The sequence below is a fragment of the Priapulus caudatus genome, unplaced genomic scaffold (assembly GCF_000485595.1).
Source record: "Priapulus caudatus unplaced genomic scaffold, Priapulus_caudatus-5.0.1 Scaffold14, whole genome shotgun sequence".
NCBI classification, from domain to species: Eukaryota; Metazoa; Priapulida; class Priapulimorpha; order Priapulimorphida; family Priapulidae; genus Priapulus; species Priapulus caudatus.
Window position 1 is genome coordinate 439,185 of NW_014577075.1, and position 14,293 is coordinate 453,477.

General features: G+C 43.3%; 1 protein-coding gene across 2 annotated transcripts; it reads left to right on the forward strand.

Moving 5' to 3' along the window:
- The first annotated feature begins 1,267 nt into the window (after positions 1-1,267).
- LOC106809142 (fibroblast growth factor receptor 3-like) lies at positions 1,268-12,699 on the forward strand. 2 transcript variants are annotated; one of them, XM_014812118.1, is made up of 13 exons: positions 1,268-1,435; positions 1,733-1,777; positions 2,269-2,401; positions 3,067-3,287; positions 4,039-4,169; positions 4,446-4,561; positions 4,754-4,864; positions 5,328-5,518; positions 6,519-6,641; positions 6,868-7,076; positions 7,693-7,798; positions 8,916-9,010; positions 9,908-12,699. In XM_014812118.1, exons 1-12 carry the CDS (start codon positions 1,358-1,360, stop codon positions 9,003-9,005), a joined length of 1,554 nt encoding a protein of 517 aa, XP_014667604.1. In that variant the 5' UTR covers positions 1,268-1,357; the 3' UTR covers positions 9,006-9,010; positions 9,908-12,699. The 2 variants fall into 2 exon arrangements, with proteins under 2 accessions (XP_014667604.1, XP_014667612.1); XM_014812126.1 differs by lacking the exon at positions 8,916-9,010.
- Positions 12,700-14,293: the final 1,594 nt, after the last annotated feature.

A 14,293-nucleotide genomic window follows, 5' to 3' on the forward strand; every position in this document is an offset into this window, starting at 1 on the left:
CTCCGTCTTCACCTTTATTCCCGCTCCCTTGCTTACCTTCCTCAGTCTTCACTTTTATTCCCGCTCCCTAGCTCACCTTCCTCCGTCTTCACCTTTATTCCCGCTCCCTAGCCTACCTTACTCAGTCTTATTACCTTAGCTCTCGCACGGTGCCATTGCTATCATCGTCAGTTCATATTGCGCACGAGTTGGGCATCTGCGTTGTTGTTCGGTAAAAGAATGTTTACCGTGGTAGAACAAACGAGGTAACACAGGTAGATACATTTTAGCATTAACACATTTGTCATAGTCGTAATGTTTCTGTGTGTTATAATAGTACTAATCAATATTGCATCTGATAACGGCTCCAGGGAGTGAAAAGATGCCTTCTCTATTCTCTCTCACACCTTTGCGAAATGGTACGTGATCTGTTCTCTGGGCTTCTTCGTCGTCTTTAACCGGTCCGATTTCCATCCACTATTCTCAGCCAATGATAGAAGACCGTTAAGTGCTGTTCTGCTGCTGCTTCCAGCCATCGAGCAAAATGACTAGTAGAACTACCGAAAGGAGAATTGGTCGATTCGAGCACGTTCGAAAAGCTCTCCACTTCATAATGCCGATGCATGATGGGCTCTGCTAGCTCGCAAGCGAATGGGTTTATAATGATGGTTCGGAGGTGGTCTCACTTCACTTGATACTTGGTGGCTTCCCCCCCCCCCATTCGAAAATATGAAGCCTCAGAATGGAATCTTCCATTGACGTAATTAATGTCAATTAGGATGCTTTCAGTGTGTTAATCACTATGTGGGGGCAGGGGTGGGGGTGAAACATGTTTAATAAGCTCGTATTTCTGAAAAGCGCACTTATCTTATTATGCAAATTAGGAGTTGGCAGTCACTGCTTGCTGACGTGTGTGGAGAGTTTTTCTGGAACTATCCTATAACGTTCTAAATTTCAGACAGCATCACTTAGGATATATAAATCACACAAGATAATGGTAGCTCTTACCTGTTTTGCCACTATTTTTTCCTAGCACTTTTGCAAGCACACTAAATCGGCCATTTCGACGTACCTCGGTAAATAAATACCCAATGCTAATGGTTGGCAAAGGTTGGAGTTGAGACGAATTCTAGAATTTGTTTTCATTTCATTACGTTTAAAGGGGAAACTGTTGGCCGTATGACCACAGGGATGAGATATTTCGCGCGTACACAGGTCTTCAGCGTCGCAGTTGCAAATGTCATGCAGTCGCCTCAGGAGCAGGTTAATATCAGTAAGATTACGATATTTGTAGTGGATAGCGGTTGTTGTTCATGAGTGTTCGAGGGAAGGGATTATCTTAATGCTTTCTAATGAGCGCTAAGTGTTTTGTTCGTTAATGCTGCGCACACACCAGGAGTCGCTTGATAACCTCAAGAGTGAACACAAAAGTGAGAACGTGCTAAACCCAGAGAAGGTACATGCAGCTATTGCAAATGTGTGCAACTACGATGTGCAAGTTCGCGTGTTCAGTGTGTATGTGTGGATGCGTGTGTGCAAGTGAATGGGTCTATATGTATGCATGCGTTGTTTACAAGTTGTGCCAATAAACTAATAAACTAAAATATGTCAAGAATGTGGAGACATAAACTGCAAAAAAACATTTTCAATGAATTAAAGTTGCCAATAACAATATGTTCAGTTAAAATCGCATTGTATTATTATCTGCGTGAACATGTTTCATTAGTGACTTTTAATTACTGCCTACATGCAGCACCATATGAAGGTGCTACAGAAAGATGATCCGTATGCTAACATGGTAAAGCCTTATATAGCCTAAGCGTTTATTATTATTATTATTATTATTATTATTATTGTTATCATCATTATCATCATTATTATCATTATTGTTCATGTTAATATTGTTGTCATTGTTATTGTTTTGATACGATTACTATGCTATTATTCTATGTAAATGAAGTGTTATTTTTGGCATTAAAACAACACTTTACTGTTTAGGCGCAGTAATATATATAGATACCAGTCACCAGTGTGTTAAAATAAGCACAATGTATTTCTTTTTTAGATATTGTTAATATTTGTGAAAATGCAAATTAATTGTCATTTCGATTTGTGCAATCGTGCGATTGTCATCGTGCATTTGTTTTGTTTGTGTGTCATTTTGCAATTCGTGTCACTTGTTTTCAAAATTCACTTTTTTAGTGGTCACGCTGCAGCAACCGGTGTTTTTCAGCAAAAACCATTCCCAGATAAGAGCATGCACACTTACATTTTCTTCTCGTTTTCCAGTCGAACACGAGTGGAGATCCCGGCAAACTGGTTATTCACAACATAACACAGAAGGATGCTGGCTGGTACACCTGCCTCGTCGGCAACTCGATAGGGATTGTCCATCAGAGTGCGTGGCTCGACGTACTAGAACGTATGTACCTCTTCTATGCCGCAAAGATGTGCCTACATGAGTTGACGCATTTTAAACACTGCTGATCAGCGAGAAACATTAGAGAGTAATGAGGTGCAGAAGCCAAGTGTGTATCAGTAATGATTATAGTAATAAATTCGGTAATAAGTCTAAAAGGGATTCACGGGGATAACGTGCACGTGCAACAATGCAGGTCCCTGCCAGCTACTTGAGAACATTTCCGATCCCTGCAGAGGAAGAATTTCTGCTCAACAAATAGTCATGGTGGCATAACGATCTTTACAATACACTAAACACGCCGCGCGCGTGCGAGCCATGATAAACGCAGCATCCGAGCAACACTGCATTTGTTAACAACAACGCGATAGCCATGAAGAGGCTATCGCGTTGTTGTTAACAGTTGCAGTGTTGCACGCGCAAAACTGCACGTGAAGAGTGCAGTTTTGCGCGTGCAACACTGCAACTGTTAACAACAACGCGATAGCCGTGACGAGTGCAGTTTTGCGCGTGCAACACTGCAACTGTTAACAACAACGCGATAGCCGTGACGAGTGCAGTTTTGCGCGTGCAACACTGCAACTGTTAACAACAACGCGATAGCCGTAAAGCGTGCAGCTTTGCGTGCGCAGCCACAGCGATGTAACGGCTGCTCGGATGTTTTGCAGCCGAGCCACCCGTCGTCGCCGTAGTCAAGCAGGAGAGTCCGCGGATGAAGATCTGGATCAGTGTGATCGCGTGCGGCTGCATTGTGGCACTGTCCTTCCTCTTTGGCATCGTCATGTGTCTGTACCGGCAGCAGCAGCGCAAGGCTGCGGCGGTGATCGCTGTCACTGCCCTCACGGCGAACAACTCGTTCTGCAAGAAGAAAGTCATCCTCGAGAGACAGGTAAGCATGCGCAGGTGAATGAGAGAGAGAGAGAGTGTGTGGTAGAGAGGGGTAAGGGGTGATGGGGAAGGGAGATGGTGAGGGAGAGGGAGTGAAGAAGAGGAGAAGCAGAGTGAGTGGGAGGGAGAGCAAGGCAGAGAGAGAGAGAAGCAGAGAGAGAGAGAGAGAGAGAGAGAGAGAGGGAGGAGAGAGGCAGAGACAGAGAGAGAGAGGGGGGAAAGGCAGAGACAGACAGAGAAAGAGAGGGAGAGAGAGAGAGAGAGAGATTCCACCGCGAGTGCACTTGTTCACGTATTTATGTGTGAGCTTTGTACCTCTACGAGCACAGGCCAGGTGGTGGTCTGATATGAAAGATACATCACTCTGTGCTCAACTCTAAACTATAAACACAACGTGGACAGTTTGAGTACGGACTATATGATGTCTTTTGTTTGTTTGTTCGCTCTTGCTGCCTCAGTACAAAGTGAAGTGGCAACAAGAGGATCCGGTAGGCATTCAACTTGTTTTATCCTCCTCCGTGCCTTCGAATAGTTAAAATTACCTGCAATGATAAAGTTCGTTTTTGTATGCATGATGATTGATCTGTATGTATTGGAATAGCTAGAAGATGTGAACCACAGTCAGTGCATTATAGCCATCCCGTGTCTAAGCGGAGTGTGTTAATTGTGAGTATGAGTGGGTGTCAAGTAGTAAAACTAGTGCACGTGTATGTGGAAATTTGTGTTTAACTATGTTCACTTGGTCGTTGTAGGACTCGAATAGTTCACACAACTCGATGGCCCCACTGGTCAAGATAGAGAGGAATCGTCTGTCGTCGGAACTGACCACGGTCACAGAATATGAGCTGCCTCTAGACCCAGATTGGGAATTCGCACGAGAAAGGTGTGTTACTTATATCGTATATCCCAACATTTTGCTTGGAAATAACTTCCTGAATGTGTGTGAACATGCTTAACGTAAGTCACATGATATAGACAATATGGACATATTGGACTATATGGGAAATGCAGGTATGTTGAGCCCAGACCTCACCGGTTAAAAAATATAAAATTAATGAGCTAAATTAGTTTCACTTATTATATTCATAATTTATTTTAATTTTTCACTTATCTCCATATTATGTCCATTTCTGAGGTGTGCATTTTGCTTTGTTTTCAGCTTGATAATGGGAAAGGCGCTTGGACAGGGAGCGTTTGGACAGGTCGTGAAAGCTGATGCACTTGGAGTGAATGCTGACGATGACGTTACCGTCGTTGCCGTGAAGATGCTGAAAGGTAATGAAACAGGGCATCATTATTCTAGAAACTAGTGCGAAAACAATGCCTTCCTTCTATTCTGCGCCCTATTTTATTCATGCATGTAGAGAAAGCTTTCGATTTTTGATCCCAGAAAAATTGCTAATTATCTGCTCTTCACATTTAGTGGTGGTGCCAAAATAATAATTATAGTAATTTTTCTACTTGCAGAGGACGCCACCGATCGCGAACTTGCCGACCTTGTCTCCGAGATGGAGGTGATGAAGATGATCGGAAAACATACAAATATCATTAACTTGATTGGCTGCTGCACACAGAATGGTGTGTATACATATAGCGTGGTGTGCCACAGCAAATTTGCGCAAGTCTCGGTGAGACTAGGCTGCATTAACGAGAAATGTTATTTCATTTGTATCAAGTTTAGTCTTCATAAACCAGTTTATAAATTCAAGTGAATATCCATTCCAAAATGATTTTAAATCATTGTTTTAAAATCACTACTATTAAGTGTTGGAAATCCTTGTGGGTGCGATCAAGTAATTGTCAATATTTCAATTGGCCAGTCAAACCAATTAAACTATCAATCAATTAATCAATCAATCATTCAATCAATTACATCAATTGATCAATCAATCACTCGGCCAATCAGATAAACTAATCAATCAAATAAATTACCTAATTAACTTATCAATCAATCGATGTGTTCATATTAATCAGTCAATCAAATAAATAAATTCGATCTCAATTCATATTCAACGAATCTGTCGCCTTGGGCGGTGCACAGGTCCGCTGTACGTGATCATGGAGTACTGTTCGTACGGCAACCTGAGAGACTACCTGCGTGATCGGCGCCCCACGTCCGGATACGAGCGACCGATCGGCGAGGATCGCATCAGCGACACACTGCTGCGCAAGGACCTCATCTCGTTCGCGTACCAGGTCGCGCGCGGCATGGAGTATCTCTCCTCAAAGCGGGTACGTACGTGCGCTGAGGCGACTTCCTAGTGGGGTGGGGGCCTCACAACACCGAGCACCACGTATGTGGGATATGCTGTCCCTACTACCTCCATTAGCCACGTTGGCTGCCAAAAGCAGACGGATCTATTCGATATATGTTCAATTGAGTTTTTGGTGCATTTTTCTACTCACTGTTCTGCTCTATAGCTGGAAGAGGCAGTAAGGCAGAGTTTTAGTGGCCTCCGGTGGATTCTGGTTCAGGAGAGTCTAAAGACCAGGAATTAAACCACACAAGAAAACCTTGTATATACCTGATTGCAACGTTCAGACATTTGGCACCTGGACTAGCTATTTGGTGGTGTTTTATTCTCAGCAGAGAGCAAATTGTACTAGCTAAGTGTGTATCTGCGCAATTTGGAAAATGTGTTTGGCTGGTCAGTGGATACAATATGGCTGCCATGTTGAGAAGCCCCCATCACTGCTTCTGGGGGCAGATCCTGAAATTGTGAAAGAGGGTGTTCCTGTGGGATTTGTTCAGGGACCCCCCCCCCAACACACACACACACACATACAGATTTTGTTAGAGAATGCAGTTGAATTGCAGAATCTGATGGATTTCTGCAATATAATATCTTCTATGCTAAAGTAATTTATTCAATTTCAAGTATGTCAAATTCCTGCGACATGCTATGAAAAGCTGTCTGTGGGTACAAAATTAAGGCGGGTCCTTCTTCCCATTTGATGGATCAGCCTTTGTATAGTGATTCTCTATATGAGCATATTATCAATGTATAATCAACGTGAATAAATAACAGCTGCTATCATACGATATTTGATGTTGCCTTCTATACCACTGAATGTGCGCACGGCGTGTTTTTTTGCAATCTTAATCGTAAATTTCTTGTTAGCATATTTTTGTCACTGTGGGGTGTCAGAAATGCTGGCTTAGAATTGGTTCGTCTTCCTGTTGTTTATGTCTAAGCTTGGCGTTAATGACTGACAATTGTTTCTGCTTCAGTGCATACACCGTGATTTGGCAGCAAGAAATGTACTGGTGGCTGATGACAACATCGTGAAAATTGCAGATTTCGGTCTGGCCAGAGACGTCACCAACATCGACTATTACAGGAAAACGACAGACGTAAGTTTAGTTTCACTCCAGTCGCACACGCATATGAAGAAGACACAGCCTCTTTATTGCAAATATTTTTTATATTATTAGATTACGAAAGATTTTAAAGATTTTATCTGTAGAATTCCAAGTTTATTGCAGATAAACAAAATGAGAAGATCACCAAGTTTTAATGACGTAATCACCGCGCATATATACGAACTTGCATGTGTGACTCTGAGCGTGCTTGCTTCAGGGTCGACTGCCTGTGAAGTGGATGGCACCGGAAGCTCTGTTCGACCGCGTGTACACGACACAGAGCGACGTGTGGGCGTACGGCATCCTCCTGTGGGAGATCGTCACTCTCGGAGGTTCGCCGTACCCGTCCGTTCCCGTCGAGAGGCTGTTTCAGCTGCTGAAGCAGGGACACCGGATGGAGAAGCCGCCGAACTGCTCTCTCGAGCTGTACGTACAAGCGCTTGCCGCTGCCGACCGTATCTGCCCTCGCTGCGCACATTTCTGCTCTCTTACCGTTTTTGCGCACGAGGGATGCGGGCAAACTTCCCGGATAAGGATAAGAGATAGTGGTAATGGATGGTGGGGAGCATCAAGAAAAAAACTTGCTAATTGGCAGTCTTCACATTATCTCGGGATAAAATCGCAATGTTGCACGTGTAAACAATGCGAGTCGAATAGCATCGCGTGAGCAGAGGCGTCGGAATTGAAGCGTGGCGGATAAGTTAGCCCTGGCGCTCCTCGATTGTAGACCCTCTCCACGAACTTCAGTATAGTGAATAGGAAGATATTGTCACAGCAGCCATTGATGCGTTTTTATGTGGCAAGCTCATCATAATCTTACTGACCGCGCATGTTTTTTGTTTATATATGTAAATAAATAATAATAACAAAACTTTGTACCCTATGGCCCTAATATGATGATACTATAACGACAAAGAGCTGATTAATCAGATGTAAGTTAGTAAATGGCGCGATGCGCGCGTGACAGAACGCACCGAATGTTTGCGGTTGCGGATGGATAGCAGCTTTAATCGCAGTTCTTTCTCGTCTGCTGCGTGTGCAGGTACATGATCATGCGCGAGTGCTGGCAGACGGAGCCCCACCAGCGGCCAACGTTCCGCGAGCTCGTCGAAGACCTTGAGCGCATTCTCTCGCTGTCGACGACGCAGGTGAGTGAGTGAGCGAGCGAGCGAGTGTGGCTCATGCCGACCGCCTGTCTCTGTCGTCGATGCACGCAGTGCGATCATCACATTCGTGTCTCCGGACATGTGGCTAGACTGCTGACTGACCTATCTGCCTGAGCAAAATCATCATTGCTAGCTCGACCATGCTCGCCCCTGATTTCCATGCGTTTCTCATGCGCGCGCGGTAAAATGTCGACTTTGCAGCGCTTTGTTGCTAAGAACTGTTTTTTTAGAACCTCCTGTCGAAACATTGATTGGCAAGAACTATACCTGCGAGTCGTGCCAGGCAGATTGGTTGGTTGTCACACAGGAAGAAAGCTAGCTGTTATGTTCTGTGGAGCGATTCTCGGTGGTCATCACCTTTCATTGCATGCCATGCTGCTTTAGAGTAAATGTGTACTTTTCTTTTTTTCTCGTGGCATTGTCTTAATATAAGTACTTGTTTGTGTGCGTATGTGGTGACGTACGCATGCAGTGGTGAAGCGTTCTGGGCCGGGCCTGCGCATAAGCCTATTTCACATTTTGATTGTGCTTGCTAATAACAACCCTGGTTAAATGCCAGGTCATAGTAGATGGCTACCAAGCCAAAGTGTAACACAGGGTAATAACATAAACGCTCGGCTGTTGACTGTAGAAAGAAACATGTTTTTAACTTTCCATTCTTAAATTTAAACTTGTCGAATGGCCACTTTTATATCATAGTCAAACAAACACTTTGAAGGTCAAGCATCAATCATGACCCTACTTACGCACGAAGAGTCGTTGTCGTATAATGGCGTATAATATGTACCCGAGGTAACTATCTGATATGGTTAGGGTTAGGGGGTTAGGGTTAGGGAGTAGGCGTAGGCGACATACTCGCCGACACCTCGGGTACTACATATACGACAACGACCCCTTCAGCCCTACTGACAGCTGCATGCTTGGTAGGCAAAACGTCCCAGTAATCATTGTGCCTTTCGATTAGGCAAAAAAATTGGCATGCAGCAATGTGCTTTCTCGGCTCGTGTAGCTTGTATTTGCATGAAGTCGGCTGTTGTGTCAGTGTCGACCCCACTGTGTCAGATTGCGTCTAGATATGCATGCATGCTTTTTGTTGCAGGAGTACCTTGACCTAAGTTCACCACCCGTTAGCCAGTCAGAGTCAGACGGTCAGCTGTCCTCATTGAGCAGTGTGGAATCAACTGTATAGCTCTGGTACAGTGGATCTTTATATACCCATGCAAAACACTAGTGTGAACGATGCACGCTCGCATCTGCACCTGAGTGTAAACGATGAGCAAACGTTCTCATGCTACACCCATGCAATCTATTCTACCTGCAGGCGTGACCTTTACAATGAACAATGCTTCCTGTTTTGTGGAAGGAAGATGTGTTAGCAGCTGCATTTTTTGTCAGAGACACATGCCGATTTCATAAATACCTGCGCAAAGGCTATATGGCGCCTCACGAACGATGCAAATTCAAAAGGAGTTCTTCCAATGTAAAACGTTGTGTTCATCTCTTTATGTCGGAGCAGACAAGATTTAGCCACAATGATATAGATAGGTGTCCAATATCTCCTTGCTTATCTCGTGTCACCTTGCTATTAAGTTTCTAATCTGTTGCATGACACAAAGCATCAGCATTCCTTTTATTGTTTTCTGCTTTTTTATATTCCTAATTTCTATTTGCTTTTCGTGTCTTAACGTATACTACGGTGCATAATTCACAGAGGTGTTTGATAATTGCAAATGCTTTCTATATTTTTATTTGTATGTTTGTGTCTTATCGAAATTACTGTAGAGGATTGTGGATGAGGTTTGTCTAGTTGCTTGCTGAAATTCTTGCCGTACACATGTAGATATTGGGCAGGTCACGTTGAATGCCAATCAAAGCTATAAAACGGTAGAGAACTCCCTGTAAAGGTCTTCATGCTGAATTTCATTCTCACAGCTAGGAAAGACAGCAAGATCTGTATTTGAGCAATGAACTGAAGTGGTACAACTAATAAATCTTTGATATGATTAGAGGTTAGCTTGAGCAAAGTTTGCAATGCAAGAGAATCTTGCACAGTGCAGGATAGTAAACAAAATTGTTCTTTTTATGCTGCAGAGCTATGTAGACCTTCATGTGTGACCTTCACCTATGACCTTCATGTTGACCGTCACCTGTGACCTTCACGTGGGACCTTTGCATGTGACACTCACGCGTGACCTCTATGTGTGACCTTCACCTATGACCCTTGTGTGGGACCTTCACGCTCCAGACGGGCCATGATGGGAACGCGTGGGTAGGCTCTGCTGGCTGAAGCCTCATCGATAGGGCACAGCGCTGCCGGCTGGATGCTGTGTGCATGAGTGCGCCACCAATGGAAAACACGTCTGCAAGCAGAAATCTACCTAAAGCTGTTGATCGGCTGTCGTGTTCTCACGGACTTGCTGCGCGCCAGTAAGAGTCGTCTATTTATTATACTTAATCAGTGCTGTGATCACGTGGGAAAGACTGTTCCCGACTACAGACAGAATGCGGTGCCACGTCCATATCTCGTCAAGCACTGACCCAGCCCATCACGCGGTGGCACTTGCTATATCAGCATTGTGACGAGCACACAGTTTAAAAGCACAGGTAGAATGAGGAGAGGAATACGGAGGGAGAGGAGGCCTTCGTTTTGCCGCAAAGTAAGGCCACTGCTGTTTTGACAGGCCCACCGATGTTGCAACTAAAAGGGTGCCAGCTACAACCCTTGATTTAAGCTTTTACTTTCATGTATATCGGAGGCTCAGTATTATCAGCGATAGCATGGAGGTGCATGCAAAGTGACAGCTGTTTATTCTGTTATAAAGTGGGGGAAGTAAGTGTCTAAGTTATCCTACTTTTTAATTGCGTATTATCTGACTGCCAAAGCGTACAGATGTTCAAGCACTGGTTGTTAGGTTGTTTTATTTTCACATGTATCTGTGTATGTATATATATATAATATATATATATATATATATATATATATATATATATATTATATATATGTTGTATATCTTGTCTTGGGGTCATCATCAGAGTATTAAGCCTGGATTCTAAAACAGAACCGATTGTTAATCGAATGACTTAAAATTCGGCCGAGATATCTCTCCTGGTCAACGATATCGACAAGATAGTGGCCATTCTTTCATATACCCTATTGCTATAAATTCTGTGATTCTGTGACTGCGTAATAATGCCAAAACACTGTGTCACAGTGTTTTGGCATTATTACGCAGCCACAGAATTTTGCAAGTTTTCAGCAAAGTTTGCACAGTTAACTAGCAAGAGTGCTGTCATACGTAGCAATTGTATTGCTAATATAGCGTAGAAGTCCTATAAATGCGGTATAAGAAACATGTCCATTCTCTTGTCGACTGAAAACTTGCCAAAGATAAGCATTCTGGCTGATTTAGATCTCTGGACGAAATTATGGCATGGTAAGCTTGTGATACCAACTCCTACTATATAAGCGCATGCTAAGAAATGCACGCGCGTTCGAGACATTTCGGCAAGTATGCATACCGATTGGACATCATGTAAAGAACATATTGGCCGAAAAAAATTGTGTAATAGTAAAACAGCGTATAGGGAGGGATACTTGTGTTAGTTTTTATGGACCCAGTTCGTTGACTCTTTAGCTATTGCCCGTGCGACAGCTTGTGGAGGACAAATGCGACCAAGGCAGGAGGATGTGTTTTGTACACAAGGTTGTCACGTGATGGAGCCACTGATCGTATGTCGGCTGCTGGCCATCATACTGATGGCTGTATGGGCGGTTGACTAACTGAGTGATGCTGTTCCTGAAAAGCGAATCGGCGGCATTTAAGTGTACTGTCTTTTCTCTATTTTAGTATGACATGAATGACACGTATGGCTTAATGCAGATGGTTTAGTTGTGTTCCGAATATTGCATTTTGTACCTCATTTCGATGCAGCACACTATTGTTATATTTTGTAAAATATCGGACCGAAACTGTTCAACAAACAGGGTAGTTTCATAGATTATTTTAGCTTCTTTTTTGTAAAGTATTAGATAAGTATAGTTTTATATATATAATTGTACATTAGCTGTTTTCATGTGAATCACCGCCACCCCCGTGTTTTATTTCGTATGTATTCTCTTGTATATATATATATATACCTGCCTGATTTTAGGGCAGAGGGAGCAACTCTCCTGTTGCTGTGAATGTGCTCTTCTATGTCTATAACGCGGGCTGTCGTTTGAAGAAGACACTCTTGTGTGTGGGTGACTTGCGTTCGGAAGAACCAAACCGAGTTTGTACAGTTTCTATGTTCAGAGTTCGCACTGGCGGCATACAGCGGATGTGTGTGCCGGTACTTATTAACGACGTGGGCACGCGCGTCTGTTATCTTATTTAATTATGCAGAAATCGGGTACACAGTGCAGTTGTTCGCGTCAAACGCTATAGACAACCGGCGTTTCCCTTCGTTGTTACTGTTAAATAACCAAAAAAATGCGTCTGGCGGCCGCCAGGCGTGTGGGACCTGCTTCCCGAAACTTTATCGTCTGTGAGAGACGTGTTCATGTCCACTGCGACGCATCGCTGGTAATCATTTTGTTACTTAAATTAATTAATCAATTAGTTAATATGGTAATCGTTTGCATTGCGGTGCGTCAATTGTAAGATTTACGGAAAAAGATGACGAGCTGCCTGTAAATTCCGCTTTGCTTTGTGTTTCGTGTTATAGTAGAAGAGAGATCGAGAGAGATGAATAATAATATAATTTCCATAACTATAATAGCTATTTATTTGAGTTAACTTAACAGCAGTCTTTATTGATAATGAGGGACAAGGGGGGGGGGGGTGCCAGTGCGAGTCCTCCCACTCACAGGCACTTGGGACAGAGTCAGTAAAAACTGAAAATAATATGAACGCACATTCACAAGTATGTGCGTTCATATTATTCTCAGTTTTTACTGACTCTGTCCCAAGTGCCTGTGGTTGTACAGCGGTTGGCAACGACTCTTCAACACTATAGTGACTACACGGAGACTAACTTGATTGTGCTTTCTTGGACGGCTACCTCCGAATGAGGGGGTGTGATACCTTAGATTAGCTTGTGCCTTCCGTAGTTTGACAGTTCAATTCAGGCAACTTAATTCGGGTGCAGTTCGTTGAATGAAACGTGTTGATTGCACGTACTGTGCTGACTGGTTTTGCCGCGTATATATGTCGTGCCACTTACGAAATTGTTGTGAGGCATAGTTAATGTTAGCTATATACCCCCAATACACAACTTGTGTTGCTGCTTGGTATAGCAGCCACAGTGAAATATTATATATTTCGATAGCTTCTAAACGCGTGAGACGCGTGCTCAAAAGTACATATGTCTATTCGACTGTATAGGCCTACCGCTCTACGCAATCGCATCGCGGTAATAGAAATTATATTTTCTAATTTTACCCATATTTTCATTGTCGACAAGCAAATTTTACCATGTAACACGTTCAGGGGCGTTGTTCGCTATGTATACATTTTTCCTGCGGGTTTCTGGTAGAGAAATCGGTGTGTATGGAAACCGATATCGTATTTCGTGGCAAAAATGTTACGCGTCCTCCATTATAGTCACGTGATTTTGTTCAAGATTGCAGCCTAGTTACGACTCCCATGTTTCTGTTTCTGTTGTAGTACGTTGCAGTTCTTTTTCGTCATTTCATTCTTTGTTACATGCAGTTGACGTGTAGATGTCGTAGAAAAAATTCAATAAATTCTGATTTGTTCGAGTTAATTTCTGTTTGGTGGTCTGCATGGTGCTGTTTTATCGGTGTTACGTTACGTGCAATGTGTATATTCTACATAGTCGACCCGGCAAACGTCCCCCCTCCTGTATACGCCCCTGTATAGTTTTTAGGACCAATACGTCACATATTGTGGTTATATGCATTACACAGGACTATGGCCGTAGCTAGCAGGGGGCAGGGGGGGGGCAGTGAAGAATAATGGGATTAGAAAATACTCGCTTAACCGTTAGGGGAGTTTTAGGTATGTAACCTACATGAAAGGACTGGAAATGGCATTTCAGAGCTTCTATATTTCAAAATTTCCTTTGGGGGGGGGGCATGCCCCCAGACCCCCCTAGAAGCGAGCGCCTCGGTCGCTCGTTCATCTTGACCCCCATACATTAATTCCTAGCTACGGCCCTGAGGACAAGAGACGTCGCTTGGGCAAATTCCCGTTCAAAGTTCGTGATCTAACTCAGTAGGATAATGTCGAAGGAATATTTGGCAGTTTAATAAATAAACCATGCACGTACGGTACGATTATTTAATTTCTGAAACGTCATCGTTGCCCTGTTATTTATAACGTTTATTTTTGGGTTATTCACAGATAGTAGTATAATGGCGTGTATGCTAAGTATAGCATGTGTAGCATACTAAGTATAGGCACGTGATCGTATAGGCACAGGTTCGTGAACAGTTAGATACACGTGTGCAAGGCGCGCTTAAATGCCAAATGG